Genomic DNA, 15470 nt, shown 5'->3' with positions numbered 1-15470 from the left:
ACTAAACATTTTCCAAAATGACTATTAGCTACTTGCACTTACTATTCAGGAACTGTCTGCTCCTGTCCATCCCTCATTTTCCATGAGAAAATCAGGGCTCCCAGAAATTGGCTGGGCTTCATACAATTAGTTTGTCCATTAATTCATTTGCCAAATATGTATTAGTATCTTCACGGTGCCAGGGACTCTGCTGGCCATTGGGGTACAATACAGAAGTGAAATAGACAAAGGGCCCTCCCCCATGGAGCTGCCACCTGGTGGGGAGACAGGTGATAAACAAGTCAACAGACAGAAAATAATTACTCGTAGTAAAAGTACTGTTCATGGGCTTCCCTAGTGGCGCAGTGGTTGGGAGTCCGCCTGCCGATGCAGGGGACGCGGGTTCCTGCCCCGGTCCGGGAGGATCCCGCGTGCCGCGGGGCTGCTGGGCCCGTGAGCCATGGCCACTGAGCCTGTGCGTCCGGAGCCCGTGCTCCGTGGCAGGAGAGGCCACAGCAGCCGCGGGGCGGCTGGGCCCGTGAGCCATGGCCACTGAGCCTGTGCGTCCGGAGCCCGTGCTCCGTGGCAGGAGAGGCCACAGCAGTGAGAGGCCCTCGTATCGCAAAAAAAAAAAAAAAAAAAAAAGTACTGTTCGTTCCCAAATATTTAATTAGGCAGTGAATATGAGCCAGGCACTGGGGATCCACCAATGACCGAGGGAGACAAAGCCCATATCCTCGTGGAACTTAGCAGAACCAAGATTTGTACGTAGGCTCCTCCCGCCAGCCCAGAGCATGCGCCATCGGACCATATCCCCTGAGCTGGACTCCAGGGCAAGGAAGCCGATGACACAGGGAATCCAAGAAGCTTGTCTCTGACATCCAGCATCTTCTCTGGAGTGTTAGTCTGGGCTCTCCCAGAAGCAGATGCCGAGAGCAAGAGATTTACTAGGGACACAGCTATGAGGGAAAATGGGGAAGGGGCTGGGCAGGCTAGGAGAGCATGAGACTGCAATGCAGGTCTGACCTGTGTGAAGGAAAGAGGGAAGGAAGGAAGGTTGATTGGAAACTTTTAGACTGAAGCACAGTTCTAAGAAAGTTTGGCAAGATGGGGAGTCTTTAAGCCAAACGTGTCCATCAGAGGAGTCCCAGATTTCCCAGGAGTGTGTCGACCTTAATATCCCTGCTGTGCTCTAGCTGAGAGCAGCCCAGGGGAAGTGTGACCTCTGAGAAAATGTAGTGATGGATTTCAGACGCAGTAGCTAGGGCCATCAGTCAATTACACTCCCCACAGAAGCTCTGAGAAGAAAATGGTCACCACACCCGGCATCATGGATGCATATTGGCTGTTGGATCAGACCTCTGCCAGCCAGAGTTTGCCTGACTCTCTAGAGGTCATGCCAGGCAGCCCCTGCCTCCAGACAAATGGTTCTTTCGCTGGGCTAGCCAGAGAGGGGATGGAGACGATCTTGCTTCCTCTTAAAGAGCCCTAGCAATGCATGGATGGAGGGTATCCTCTCCAATACAGACATTGCCATAGAGGGGAGGCCACATCTGCCCCAAGGTTCCATTTTAACTCAGCAAATGTTCATTGAGTACCTACAATATGCAGAGTAACTGGGTCTCACTGCAGCCCTCTTGTGCCTGCCCACACACTGGGCATCTGCCTTGGGTGCAGAGTGGGTGAAGTGCTGGACCTCACAGTCCATAAGGGAAGAGGCTGCCTCCTGCTTTGGTCTCTGTGTATTTGTATTATAAAGAGCACTTGTTTGGGAGTCAGGAGACCTGTGTCTAATCCTGATTTTGCCACTTCCTTGCTATGTAACTTTAGGCAAATTATATAACAACTATGAGCCTCAGTTTCTTGGGGCTAATAAGAAACATGTAATAAGACCATGTAATCTTGGCATCGTCTGGCAAACAAATAATACATTAAGAAATTTAACCTCAGAACTTCCCTGGTGGTCCAGTTGTTAAGAATCTTCCTTCCAATGCAGGGGATGGGGGCTCGATCCCTGGTTGGGGAACTAAGATCCCACATGCCGTGGGGCAACTGAGCCCACGTGCCATGACTAGAGAGCCCACGTGCCACAACGACAGAGCCCACACGCTCTGGAGCCCACGCACCACAACTAGAGAGAAGGCCGCGCTGCAACGAAAGATCCCACGTGCCATAACAGAAGATCCCACGGGCCACAACTAAGACCCAACTAAGCCAAAAATAAATAAATAAATAAATAAACAACACACAACTGGGGGAAAATACTTGCCAAAAAAAAAAAAGAAAGAAATTTAACTTCAGAGGCCCTTTGATCCTGCAGCCCTGGGCAGAGCAGACTTGGGGTGGGCAGAGGGTGGAATATGGCCGCATTCCTGACCAGACTGTCCTCTCATCCTTCTCTCATCTGCTCAGCTGCCACCCAGTAACTGGAGCTTGCACCTGCCAGCCAGGGTGGTCTGGCCACCACTGCAGTGAATCCTGCCCTGCTGGCTACTATGGCGATGGCTGCCAGCTGCCTTGCACCTGTCAGAACGGCGCCAACTGCCACAGCGTCACTGGGAGCTGCACTTGTGCCCCAGGCTTCATGGTAAGATGGGAGGGGACTCCCATGGCCTCTCCGCCCAGCCCCGCCCCTACACAGGAAAGGAGGGGCCAGCTCCTCCCACTTCCAGGTGGAATCAGGGAGTGTGGCCCTGTGCCCATGGATGCAGAATGAGGGTGTCTCCATGTACCACTCAGAGATAGAGTCCATGACCAGAGAGCTGCCAAGGCTGTTCTTAAAGGCCAATTCTACTGGGGTTTGTAACTGTAAAAGTAATGGAAGGAAGGTGTCTTTCCGTTGTCCCCTCACCCTGCAACACCAGTTGTCTTTGGTGTTTGGACAAAGACAACTGGTTTGGATATTGCGTCCATATTGGACAAAGAAGACAACTGGTTTGGATATTGCGTCCATATCCTATGCACACAATATTTTTCCATCATAATAACCACAGAGCACATAATAAGCACAGAGTTTTGTATTTTGCTCTCTTTTTTCCCATATTTGCTGCTTGGGCTTCTTAATTATCATTTTAAATGGCTGCATGACACTGCAGGAGCTGATAGACCCCCTGCGGACTCAGCCATTCCCTTACTGCTGAATACTGATTTGTTTCCAATGTTCACAACAAATGTTGCAATGAGCATCTTCCTACAAAGAACATTTCCCCTCCTATTGAATTATTTCCTTAGGGTGACTTCCCAGGGTCAGTGGGCATAATGTATTTATGGCTCTTGATGGATGTGGCCATATTACTTTCCTCAAGGGTTATATAAATCTACACCACCACCAGCCATGTATGAATGTACCTATTTCAAAACAACTCTGCTAACATTCTTTTCTTTTTTTTAATTTTTGCTAATTATATAGGTAGAAAAGGCTCCTCAATATTGCTCTAATTTGCATTTCTCTGATTACTAGGGAGAGTAAACCTTTCCCCCACGTGTTTGTTTACTATTTGTATTTCCTCATGAATTATGCTGGTCTTTATGAGGTTTGATTCCAAGGAACTTGACATTGGAAGTGGAATCCTGTTCAATGGTGGGGCATGCCCAGTGGGTCTGAGGACCCAAACATTCAGGGGACCCCATGGCCAGATCTTTTATGGTGCTATAAGAAGTGGTTTGTGTGGTACAAAGAGTGGCCTTTGCAACCAGCCCAGGGTCACATCCTGGCTGTCCTACTCACCAACTGTGTGACCTTGGGCCAGTGAGTTAACCTTTCTCGGGATCAGTTTCCTCACCTGTGGAATGGAACACCTGCCTTGCAAAGTTGCTGTCAGGTGTAGAGATGGGCTATACTGTATGGAGTACCTTGCCTCAGTGCTTCTCAGACTTTAGTGAACTCAGAAACCGCCAGCAGACCTTGGTAAAGTGCAGGTTCTGATCCAGTAGATCTGAGGAGGTGCCTACGGTCTGCGTTTCTTTTTTTTTTTTTCCCCCTTCAAACATTTATTATTTATTTATTTGTTTATTTATTTATTTTGGCTGTGCCAGGTCTTAGTTGCAGCACGCGGGCTCTCGTTGCAGCATGCAGACTTCTTAGTTGCGGCATGCGAACCCTGTGGCACGCGAACTCTTAGTTGCAGCATGCACGCAGGATCTAGTTCCCCGACCAGGGATTGAACCTGGGCCCTCTGCATTGGGAGTGTGGAGTCTTACCCACTGGACCACTGGGGAAGTCCCGGTTCTGCGCTTCTAACAAGCTCCCAGGTGATGCCAACGCTACTGGTCAGTGGCCTCACTTTGAGTAGGAAGAGGATGGTGTTCAACTTGCTGCCCATTGGAATCACCTGGGGAGCTCTACAAACACTGATGCCCCTGCCCCCTCCTGGAGATGCTGATATATTTGGTCTGAGTGTGGTCTGGTTGTGGCCAGTGTGCTGCCAAGGTGGCGATCCACTGGAAGGAAGCCCTTGTCATGATGTAAGAGTATGGGTTTGCCTGGTGACAATGTCTTTTGTGGGCAGGTTGCCCCTGGTCTATACAACAAAACTCTGTTCAGCTCCTTCTTCCCCCTCCCCAGTGCAGATAAAACTGGGTGAAGGTGACTCCAGTGGCATCTTCAAAAGAGAAAAAGATCTGTCCCTCCTGCAGGTTTCCTCTCTAATTTACTTTTATTGGTGTGAGCTTGGTCCATAACTTCCATAGAAAAATGGAGTGCCCGAGGTTTGGGGTTTGGGTAGGAGCAATGATTGTTTGGGATTAAAAGTCTCACCTAGTCAAGTGATCAGGTGACTGAAGCCAAAATGAAGTGACCACACAAGACTTCTCGGGGGACATCCAGACCCCAGTCCTAGCTTGGCTACCAGGGTAGTTCTGACTTTGGGCAAGCGGCTTCCGTTCTCAGGGTCCTAGTTCCCTCATCTGTCAATGGCGAGTGTGCAGGGGGAGATGAACTGACTGATTTCTAAGATGGTCTACTATGCAGACTCCACAGACCAAGTCAGGAAACACACCCTTCTGGAGGAAATGAGAGAAAGTAGGAACAAGTGGGTGTGTGTGTGTGTATTGGCCAGGGGAAGGGGGGCTCACTGAGGTTGTTAAAGGCTGATTGTATACATTGTCTATGGGCCTCCCTGTTCCCCCTTCTTCACCCCCAGCTGCCTGCCTAGTCACTGCTCCTCTAAAGAAGGGGAAATCCAGGCCCTGGGTGGGTGAAGGTTGGGGGTGGTCCTAGAGAGGCTAGCGTCTGTGGGCCCACTGCCCCCAGGCCATGGGTCCAGGAATCTGGAGGCCAGGCCACTGCCTCTCTTCCTCCCATCTGGGATGCAAATGACTTCCTGCTCTTGAACTTTGGGGGACTTGGCACTTGTAGGAATCTTCTTGATGTGGAGTCCCACCTGCCTGGGGCTCAGGGCTAAATAAGACAGATTGTGAGCCAAGCGGCCCTGGTGAGACCCTGTGACTTCCCATCCATCTCCTCCTGCCAAGCCTCATTTTACCTGGAAAGGTTCTTTTGGGACGCTGTCGGGTGTTGAGCAGGAGCTGCTTGAGGTGATTACGGAATAGTCAATTGCTCTCATCCAGCGTGGCTCATTTCCACACACACCAGGTTCCAAGGGGGAAACCAAACTATTGCCCTCACTCCAGCTTCTGAATGAATGCAACTTCCTGCAGCTAGCCAGCTCTGGTCAGCGTGGGAGATCAGAGCAGTGAGAAAGCAGACTTGGCTGAGACCCTCCCCAAAATGTCCTGCAGTCAGTGATAATTAGCATTGCCTCTATTTGTTAGTTGGTTTGTGAATTTATGCACCTGCCATTTTCCTTGAAAGAGTTTTAGGATGGGCAATTAATTTGAGACTAATTAAAAGAACCCTTTTCTGAGAGTTTGGAGACCTTGAGCCTCAGCTCAGTAACCTTGGACATGTCGCTTTACCTTGCTGGGCCTCAGTGTCCTCATCTGTAAGGTGAGAGTCACATCAGTCCTGTCTGCTATTGGATGTGAGTAGCCAACATGGTAATGGCTGTGAGGCCATATCCTCAGCTGTCCTCTCCCATCAGAGCTCTTCCTGCCAAGGGCTCTTTAGGGAGGATGTTGGGATACATTTGTGAAAACAGAGTCTCTCAGAGTCTGAGGGCTGAGAATGGCCTCAGGCTCAACATAACCATGAGGAGTACTGAACGACCCCTGGGAGCCCAGAGGCGTGCCTGATCCAGCCAGGTGGTCCCCACCCCCTGAGGCCGTAAGAATATGGGGCAGAAACAAGCCCACCTGACACTCAGGTGTTCTAACCCTTACACTCTTTCTCCTTCCTTCCCGGGACACTGGATATTTTCTCTGCCAAGAACTTGGGGAGCTGCTGGGGGTATGGAAAGGCTAATCAGATGCCCATCCAGCCTTCTAAGAGCTTGTGCCCAATAATAAGTCATATTCACATTAGCAGCAAACACTTACTGAGTCCTTGCCAAATGCTTCATCTCTGTTCCTCACAGGAGCCCTCCAGAGGTGCACTTTCACATGCCTCAGCTTGAGAATGAGGAGAGGAAGTTCAAACAGGATAAGTGACTTGCCCATGATCACAAAGCCAGTAGTGGTGGGAGCCACCACAGCTCTCATCTATTAGATGATAGACTTTGACTGATGGATCACCATGGAACCACACAAATCTGGGTTCAGATCATGGCCTTCCAATCCCCACTGTCCCTACTGAAAAGTCACTTATCCTGCCTAAGTCTGAATTTCCTCATCTGTTAAGAGGAGACTTAGCCATGAGAGTGAGAAACTTCAAATGGGAAGTTCACGGCTCAGGGCCTGGAACACTAGATGTCCAGTAAAATGGCAGTCATTGCTGGTGAAATGTGACAGTGTGGGAGAACATTGCTTCCCTCAAGCCCGGCACTCCCTTCCAAGGAGAGTGTCAGGATGAGTTATGCCCAGGGATTCCCGATGCAATAAAGCCATAAACGTGCACAGCTGCTGTTCCAGGCAGGTCCACCCAAGCACCTGTGGATCGCCCTCAGTGGCCAGTGTCAGGATGCGCTGTGGGATGGACATACCTGTCAGTGTTTGGGGAAATGAACATAGGGATGGAAGTGGGAAGAGAGTCTGAGCATTTTACATGTTAGCTTGGCAGCAGCAATGGAATCACTTCAGGTATGCAATGCTGGACTACATTGGGGCCGCTGAGTGCGAGAAAAGAGCCCTGGGCTGAAAGGCAAGAAACCAAGTTCCTAGCTCTGGTTCTTCTAACTCTTGGGGCTTCCATTTCTCATCTATAAGATGGGAATGAAATTCTCTGTCCAACAGAAACAATGGTGTGGGAGCCAATCTTTAACATGGGAGTACTTAAAATTGGGCGTGGCATTGGTTCAGCACCTTGGACAGTTCCCACGAGCTTCTGCTGCAAGGTTGCTCTTGCCCTGTTAGAACCCAGGTTCCTTACCCAGCCAGAGCACCAGGGTGAACAGGGGTAGGGGAAGGCAGAGTGAGGGTCACATGATAGGGGTCTCAAGCTGGCAGAGTCCTGGGAGTATCCAAGTGAGAGATGATTCAGGAAGTGAGGGGAGAGTGTTGTGGTTGAGGGGACTAAGTGAAGCTATCCATCCACTTGGAAATTGGGGTCCCATCACCCCTCTCCATGGCTTCTCATTACCCACCAAATAAAGCTCAAACCCCAGTCCTTTGTAACCTGCCCTTAAAACTAGTTAGTCCACCCTAACCTAATCCCCTGCTACCTGCCACAAACCTGTGCTGTGGCCGCACATATCCTCTTTTCCCCAGACACAGCGTCTGCTTTGGGCCTCTGCCTGTGCTGTTTCTCAAGCTTTTCCCTCTTCCTAGAATGCCCTCCCCACTGTCTTTATCTCAGTCTATGAAAATCCTTGTCAGCCTTTCAGGCTAAAATCAAAGGCTGCCTCTTCCATGAAGTGTTCCCTGAATATTCCTCACTTTAGAATTAACGCTTTCATCTCCTCTGTTCCCACAGCACACGGCTCAGAGTCTGTCTCCCTCCAACCCTGCACCTCCTACTGCCTTCCCCCACCACATGGCTACCATGTGAATATCTTGCTCAGGACACTTTGAAATGAATAAAAGTCTTGGGAAGAGCAATGAATGCCCTTAGCAGAAGTTTCCAGAACTGACCTTTATAGGAAGGAAATTCATGGCATTTCCGAAGGGCCTTGCCAGCAGGGCGGGAGCTTAAATCTACCCACTGGCTTCTCTGCACTTCAGATAAACAGGCAGCTGCAGTGGGACTGGAGCAGCTGTCCCCCAGCATCATCTCCAGGTTCTTTGGGCAAATGGTATGAGTTTCTACCTTACGCAATGCTATATAGTGGTGTTAGCCAGAGACTCTAGAGCCAGATTCCCTGCCTTCATGTACCAGCTTTGCTGCTTATTCGTTGTGTGACCTCGGGCAAGATACAACCTTCCTGTGCCTCTGTTTTCTCATACGTGAAAGGGTAATAATAAAAAAGTCCAATGAATGGGCTGATTAAATTAATTCATACATATAAAATAACTAGAATACCTGGTATATTAGTAATCGTTCAACAATTGTTAACTATTATTATCATTATTGTTGGTGATGCTGCCACTGCTATTGCTGCTGTTGTTACTTACCCAAGGGGTCCCCCAGCTGAAGAGGCTGACTGGTCCAGGCCTGAGTCCCCTGTTTTGGGGTACAGGTGGAAATAGGGGCGAGGGGAAGAGAGCAGAGTTAGTTGAAACTTCCTCCTGGCTGGGAGCTGCAGGGTTCCCAAGGGCTCCAGGGTTCCCAAGAGCAGCCACAGAATGAAGAATAGACTTTCCCATCACAGGGGGGAGAAGGCCAGTTTCTCAGCCCCTCCACATTCCTCTGCTGACCAGCTTTCCTTCATTAAGGCCTCACCTACGTGGCCAGCCTGATGAAGCCTCCTCCACTGCTCTAAAACTAATTGTTGCCACCTTGGCACCTGGAGTGAACAGCATGTGAGGTCACTGCCAGAGCTACAAAGACTTGATTTCCCAGACCTCCTCCCTGCATTGAGCTTGTGTGGCCGGGAGATAGGGGGCCCTCTGGTCGTTCCTCAGCACAGATGCTCCCTTTCAGCTCCGGCTATAAGAGGGTCGGGGAGTGTGGGAGGCGGGGGAGGGGGGCCTGGTGTCCCCTCCCATGGGGTTCAGGGTCTGTATTTCTCCCCGGATGACAGAATTTCTATTACCTTAAAGGGCTCATCTATTTATGCTGCAATTTTTTGCAGCCCTGTCTGACGTTATTGAACCTTGCATACTGGTGAGGGAAACGGGCACTCCATCACCCAAATGAACTAGTTTACCCATTTTTCTCCCCTCTCTCCCCGCTGTCGGTAGGTCACAGGCAAACCTCAGCTGCTCAGGCCAGTGAAGGTGGGAGGGGGATGAGAGTTACAAAAATCCATAGCAGTGGAGCAGTGACCGAATTTTCCTCCAAGGTTTCCTATATCCTTTGAAGACGTCACCCTCCCCCAGCACACACACACACACCCCCACCAGCTGGGTAAAGCGCCTGTCTGCCTCTTGTGTGGCTCTTGAGCTGAAACTAGGGAGAGAGGGCAGCTGCGGGGCCAGAAGAGAATGTGGACTGAAAATTAGAGCCAGGTGACATATATAATGTGTGTGCATTTCCTGTTCTAATTGTTTCGTGCTTCGTCACACTGAGGTCAGGCTGTTAGCCCCATGCCTAGAAAACCAGCTTCTCATCCCCTGACCACCCCACCGTTGACTAGCTTCCTAATTATTATAGTAAAAGATTTTCCTGGATGCTGTGCTGGGATTGAGGAATTCACTCTCTAGCTGCCATGCCCGTGTGAGCAGAGGAGCACAGGTAGTGCAAAATAGCAGAAATGATCCAAAAACATAAACACATACACACACACACATACATAGTCCAGTACTCAAATCCCAGCTCCGTCGTCATCTGCTGAATGGCCTTGGCCCAGTTACTTATGCTTCTCAAGCCTTAGTTTTTCATCTATCAAACGGGAAATAATGGCACTACATTCTAGTGTTTTTCTTTGGATTGAATTAGATAAAATATGCACAGTGCTTAGGAAAAAGCCTGGCATGTACTGAATGTTCAATAAATGATTGTCAAGCTTCCTTGTGTTTACTGGAGGTAAAGGTCATGGACTTCGGGGTCAGACAGGCCTGGATTGGAATCCCAAGTCTTCCGCTCTGTAGCTGTGTGACCTTAGGCAACGTACTCAGCCTCTTTGAGCCTTAGTTCCCCATCTGTTAAATGGGTTAATAATGCCTGCCCTTCCTGGTCTGTGTGAGCACAAAATGAGTATTACCCTTTACAGTGGCAGAGTTGGCAGAACGCTCAGTGCTTCCCTGGTGCACCCTCTCATTTTGCAAAGGAGGCAACCAAGGTCCAGACAGGGAAAGTGACTTAGGTCACACGCAAATCATTGGTAGAACTGGGACGTGAAGCGAGTGACCTAGCTCCCAGTCAGATGCTTTTCCACCTTCACCTTCACCTCCATCTCATGAGTTCACTGTCCCCACAGCAGACACCTACTGATTTTTCCCAGGGCAGAGAGGGATAGGGGTGTCACCAGAGTGTCAAATCATGTTGGCAATTAATCCACAGAGCAAAATAGGGAAAATTGGTTTTATGTTACAAAGGCTGAGTCCAGCCTTCCCCCTCTGGGACTCCATGGTTTGTAGATTTATTAGGAAAACTTGCTGACTCTTCTGTTCTAAAAAATAAACAGTCCCCCCGTCACACCACCCTCTCCTGGCCGTGCTCCTTGCGTCTTTATCACTGCCTTCATTACTGGGGTCCGGAGCTGGGGCTTGGGTCTCCGGCCTGGTCCCTTCAGCTCTCTCCATACAGCAGAAGAAGCTCTCGGGGCAGGTCTGAGGCATCCATGCTTTAAACACTCCCAGTTTTCCTTTTTTCCAAGTCTCTGGCGATGATGGGGTAATTCTTCCCTTTCCAACTCCCAGTCCTGGCCACCCCGCAGACTCTACAGCGTGGGGCGGGGCCACGAGTCAGAGGAGCTTCCCTGAAAGGTCTGGAGGAAGTGGATGGCCGAGTGAGGGTGACAGTGGCCCACATTTGGAGCACTGAGGAACCGTGGCGGGCCCTAGGCCAGGCTCTCTGTTTTTCACACGTTATTTTACTTAATCCTCGCAGCAACCCTGTAAGTAGAGGCTGTGAGGATCCCCACTTTGCAGATGAGGAAACTGAGGCTCAGAGAGCTGAAGTAACTTTCCCTAGTTGGTCCGTGGTCACCAGGAGCTGAGCCTATAGCTGTTTGAATCCAGAGCCTACACTTTGAGCCACAAACAAAAGTTGTCTGGAGAGGAGAGGGCTGTGGATCTGTGGTAAATAGCCAGCTTTGACACTCTCTCAGGCCTTTTCCCAGGAGAGCGGACAACCCTAGCTACCTTATTTCTCAGTTGGAACCTAGTGACTTCCTGCCCTTTGTCTTCAAGGGGAGGTGGCTGGGACCCTCGGTCTCCCTCCCTTCCTGTGGGGCAGCACTTTACAGTTTACCCAGCTAGCTGTCTCACACCTAAGCTTGTTAAGTCCTCACAGCTCTCCTGTGAGGAAAGCAGGGCGAGTATTGTTAGCTGTATCTCACAGATGAGGAAACTGCAGTTCAGAGCAGTTATAAGACCGGACCTACCAGGACCTCGAACTGGGCCTAGAACCCAGGGCTTATGGCTCCAAGGCCAAGCTCGCCTCAGGACAGCCGTGCGGGGTAGTCAGTGCTGAGCAGAGGCCAGCCGGGAGTCAGACCTGGGCTCCAACCCTGGCTCGGCCGCCTACTCACTGTTTGACTTTACCCATGTCCCTTCACCTCTCTGTGCCTAACTTCAGCTTCCGCAAAATGGGGCACAAACCCTGCTCCCTGTATCCTTGGTCTGGGGTGAGGCTGAGATGAGACACGTTGCTGGGAAGGCTAGAAGCAGTGCCAGGTGTGTGCACCCAGAGGCGTGAGGGAGAGCAGTGGGGTCCAGGCCGCAGACTAACTCGCCCGCCAAGGCTGTGGGTCTGGAGCAAAGGAAGAGCCCACTCCCCACCTGCTACCCCTGCCCTGAAGCTCCAAAGCCCCACCTAGCCTGGCCCCTCCCCAGCCATCTCCCTGCTTAGTCCTTAGCACCAGTAATTCCATCTGCAAGAGTAATTACGGACCCCAGGAGGGGAAGGGACTCCTGACAGAAGATGTCTGGAAAATGCAGAACGTTGCAGAAAAAGGTCATGAATAAATTACTTTAAGGTGGGGCTAATAGGAAGACTAACAATGGGGGTAAATGAAAAAAACAATCTCAAAAGTTCTCTCCAGGGCTTCCCTGGTGGCGCAGTGGTTGAGAGTCCGCCTGCCGATTCGGGGGACGCGGGTTCGTGCCCCGGTCCGGGAGGATCCCACATGCCGCGGAGCGGCTGGGCCCGTGAACCGTGGCCGCTGAGCCTGCGCGTCCGGAGCCTGCGCTCCGCAACGGGAGGGGCCACAGCAGTGAGAGGCCCGCGTACCGCAAAAAAAAAAAAAAAAAAAAAGTTCTCCCCAAAAACACTACGAAGTAATTGTTCTCCCCTCTCCTAAAAGTTCTGAGGAGTGCTAACTCCCTGAGACAGGCCCAGGGGAGCGGGGCGCAGGTGCTCCAGCCTTCAGCACAGGTGGCCCCAGTGAGCAGGGTGTAGGGAATCCAAAGGAAAGAGTGAAAGGAGAGTGGGCTGGACCCTGCAGCCAGGTGGGCACTGGTGCTGAACTCAGCAGGCAAGAGGGAGTCACTGCAGTCCTGAGCAGGACCGTGACGGAACGCTGCCTCACTTGACCTCCACACCCTGTGTGGGGAGACGGTGACATGACAGTTTAGGGACCCAGCATGCAGCAGGTGTTCAGCAGATGCTGGTTCCCATCACTCCCCATGGTTCAGTGGAGGCTGTTGGCAGAGGGGGAAGAGCGTGAGGTTTGAGGCAGGAAACCTGAGTTTGAATCTCAGCTCTGCTGCTCGCCAACGGGGTGACGTGCTCATTCGGAGGATCGCCTCTTGAGCTTCACTGTGCTCACCTCGCACATGGAGTTCCTCCTAGGATGAAACAGGGTAAGCACTACCAAACTGGCACAGAGTGGGTAAATCTTACATTTCTTTTCTTCCATCTGCGGTGGGCTTGGGCTCAAATTCGGCCACAGGTAATCATCAAAATGCCTAAAGCATTTATAGCAATTCCTCAGGGCCAGACACTGTTCTAAGAACATTACATGTAATAATTTATTTAATCGTCACCCCTACCCTTGGAAGAAAGTACTATTATAATCCCCGTTTTTGGAGATAGGGAAACGGAGACACAGAGAGGTTAATAACTTGCACAAAGTTTGTTAATTCTACCCCAATAATGCTGAAAAGGAAGAAGTTGCCCAAGGTCCCAGAAGTGTCAGAGCCAGGACCTGAACCCAGTAGTCAAGTTCCAGAGCCCACTGGTTTGATGCAGCCTTCTGCCACTGACCTGCCCCTTCTGTGGGCAAACCCAGAGTGATCTTCGCTACCCCCCACCAAAATGAAACCTTAAGCATGGCCACAGGGGCGCTCCAACCGTGAGAGCTGAATTAGGAAGTGGTGTCAAACTATAGGGCAACCAGGCATCTGTCTGGGAGCTGAGGGAAAGTGTCAGTTTCCCAGGTGGTGGTGTGGATAGAGCACCCAGTCAGCACCATGACACCCATCTGTATCACGGTTCTTCCACTACAAAATGCTCTCACATCCATCACCTCAGGTGTTCCCACAGCCCTCTGACGTTAGATGTCGCCATTGCCATTTTACACAGAAGGACACAGTCATGGCAAGGTTACACAACTCTGAGCATCTCAGCCTTCCCCTCTCTCAAACCGGAGGCTGAGCCCCTCCCCCAGCAAATGCTGTCAGGACAAACCCCTCCTGCCCCATCTCCCTCTGAGGGCTTGCTCCCCTCTTTTCCCCCAGGCCTGCAACCCCAGACAGGCTCTGACCCAGGCCTTCAGCCACCTCATCCCTTCCTGCTGGGAGGTCTGAACTGAGCTGCCTTCAAACCTGCCCCCCGAGGCCTCAGGTTCTTAAATGGAGAGCACATCCCAGGCCCGTATTCTGTATAGTGATGCATTCTATGAGAACTTGTCTGAGACACCTCCGAGACCAGAGGAAACCAGCTTTAAAAGACTTGAGTAATTTATAGAGTTGGGGGATGGGAAGGATGGACAGTGTGGACAGTAGAGGGGGCCTTTCCCACCTCCATTTCTTTCTTTTTTTTTTTTTTTTTAACTTATTTTTGGCTGCGTTGGGTCTTTGTTGCTGCGTGAGGGCTTTCTCTAGTTGAGGTGAATGGGGGCTACTCTTCATTGCGGTGCATGGGCTTCTCATTGCAGTGGCTTCTCTTGTTGCGGAGCACGGGCTCTAGGCGCATGGGCTTCAGTAGTTGCAGCACCTGGGCTCAGTAGTTGCAGTGCGCGGGCTCTAGAGCGCAGGCTCAGTAGTTGTGGCGCACGGGCTTAGCCACTCTGCGGCATGTGGGATCTTCCTGGACCAGGGATCGAACCTGTGTCCCCTGCACTGGCAGGTGGATTCTTAACCACTGTGCTGCCAGGGAAGTCCCCCTCCTCCATTTCTTTTTGTTCCCCAGTAAAAGCCTCTCAGGTTTCAACTTCTGGCCTTTCTTTGCATTCATTCTATAACTTTTTTTTTAATGATTCCACAATCGATAAGCCACTGGATTTGCCTGAGTCTGGACTCTCAACCTCTCTCAAACAGAAAAGAGTGGCCCAGATGCCTGCCTTCAGGGGAGGGGGTTCCTAAAATAGGCTGAAACACAGAGTAACTTGCCTGCTCTTGGGGACCTGCCTTTGTCTTTTTAATTTTATTGAAGTATAGTTGATTTACAGTGTTGTGTTAATTTCTGCTGTACAGCAAAATGAGTCACTTATACATATATATACTCCTTTTCATATTCTTTTCCATTATGGTTTATCACAGAATATTGAATATAGTTCCCTGTGCTTTACAGTAGGACCTTGTTGTTTATCCATCCTATATATACTAGTTTGCATCTGCGAATCCCAAACTCCCAATCCATCCCTCCCCACCTTGTATAGCACATCTTCTTTATCCATTCATCTGTTGATGGACATTTAGGTTGTTTCTATGTCTTGACTATTGTAAATAGTGCTTCTATGAACATAGGGGTGCCTGTATCTTTTCAAATTATAGTTTTGTCTGGGTATATGACCAGGAGTGGAACTGCTGGGTCATATGGCAACTCTTTAATTTTTTGAGGAACTTCCATACTGTTTTCCATAGTGGCTACACCAATTTACATTCCCACCAACAGTGTAAGAGGGTTCCCTTTTCTCCACACCCTCTCCAACATTTATTATTTGTAGACTTTTTAATGATGGCCATTCTGACCAGTGTGGGGTGGTACCTCATTGTAGTTTTGATTTGCATTTCTCTAATAATTAGCAATGATGATCATCTTTTCATGTGCCTGTTGGCCATCTTTGGAGAAA

At 50.3% G+C, this 15470-nt stretch overlaps 1 protein-coding gene across 4 annotated transcripts in view; it reads left to right on the top strand.

Moving 5' to 3' along the window:
* MEGF11 (multiple EGF like domains 11) overlaps positions 1-15470 on the top strand; it is a 232898-nt gene that overhangs the window by 171468 nt on the left and 45960 nt on the right. For all 4 annotated transcript variants that reach the window (XM_024128856.2, XM_055088041.1, XM_007112097.2 and 1 more), the window contains exon 9: positions 2392-2566. In XM_024128856.2, coding sequence (XP_023984624.1) covers positions 2392-2566 — 175 coding nt within the window. The remainder of the gene's footprint in view (positions 1-2391; positions 2567-15470) is intronic.

The sequence above is a fragment of the Physeter macrocephalus genome, chromosome 11 (genome assembly GCF_002837175.3).
Source record: "Physeter macrocephalus isolate SW-GA chromosome 11, ASM283717v5, whole genome shotgun sequence".
NCBI classification, from domain to species: domain Eukaryota; kingdom Metazoa; phylum Chordata; class Mammalia; order Artiodactyla; family Physeteridae; genus Physeter; species Physeter macrocephalus.
Note: the sequence above shows the minus strand (reverse complement) of the source record. Positions and strands in the feature narration are given on the sequence as shown.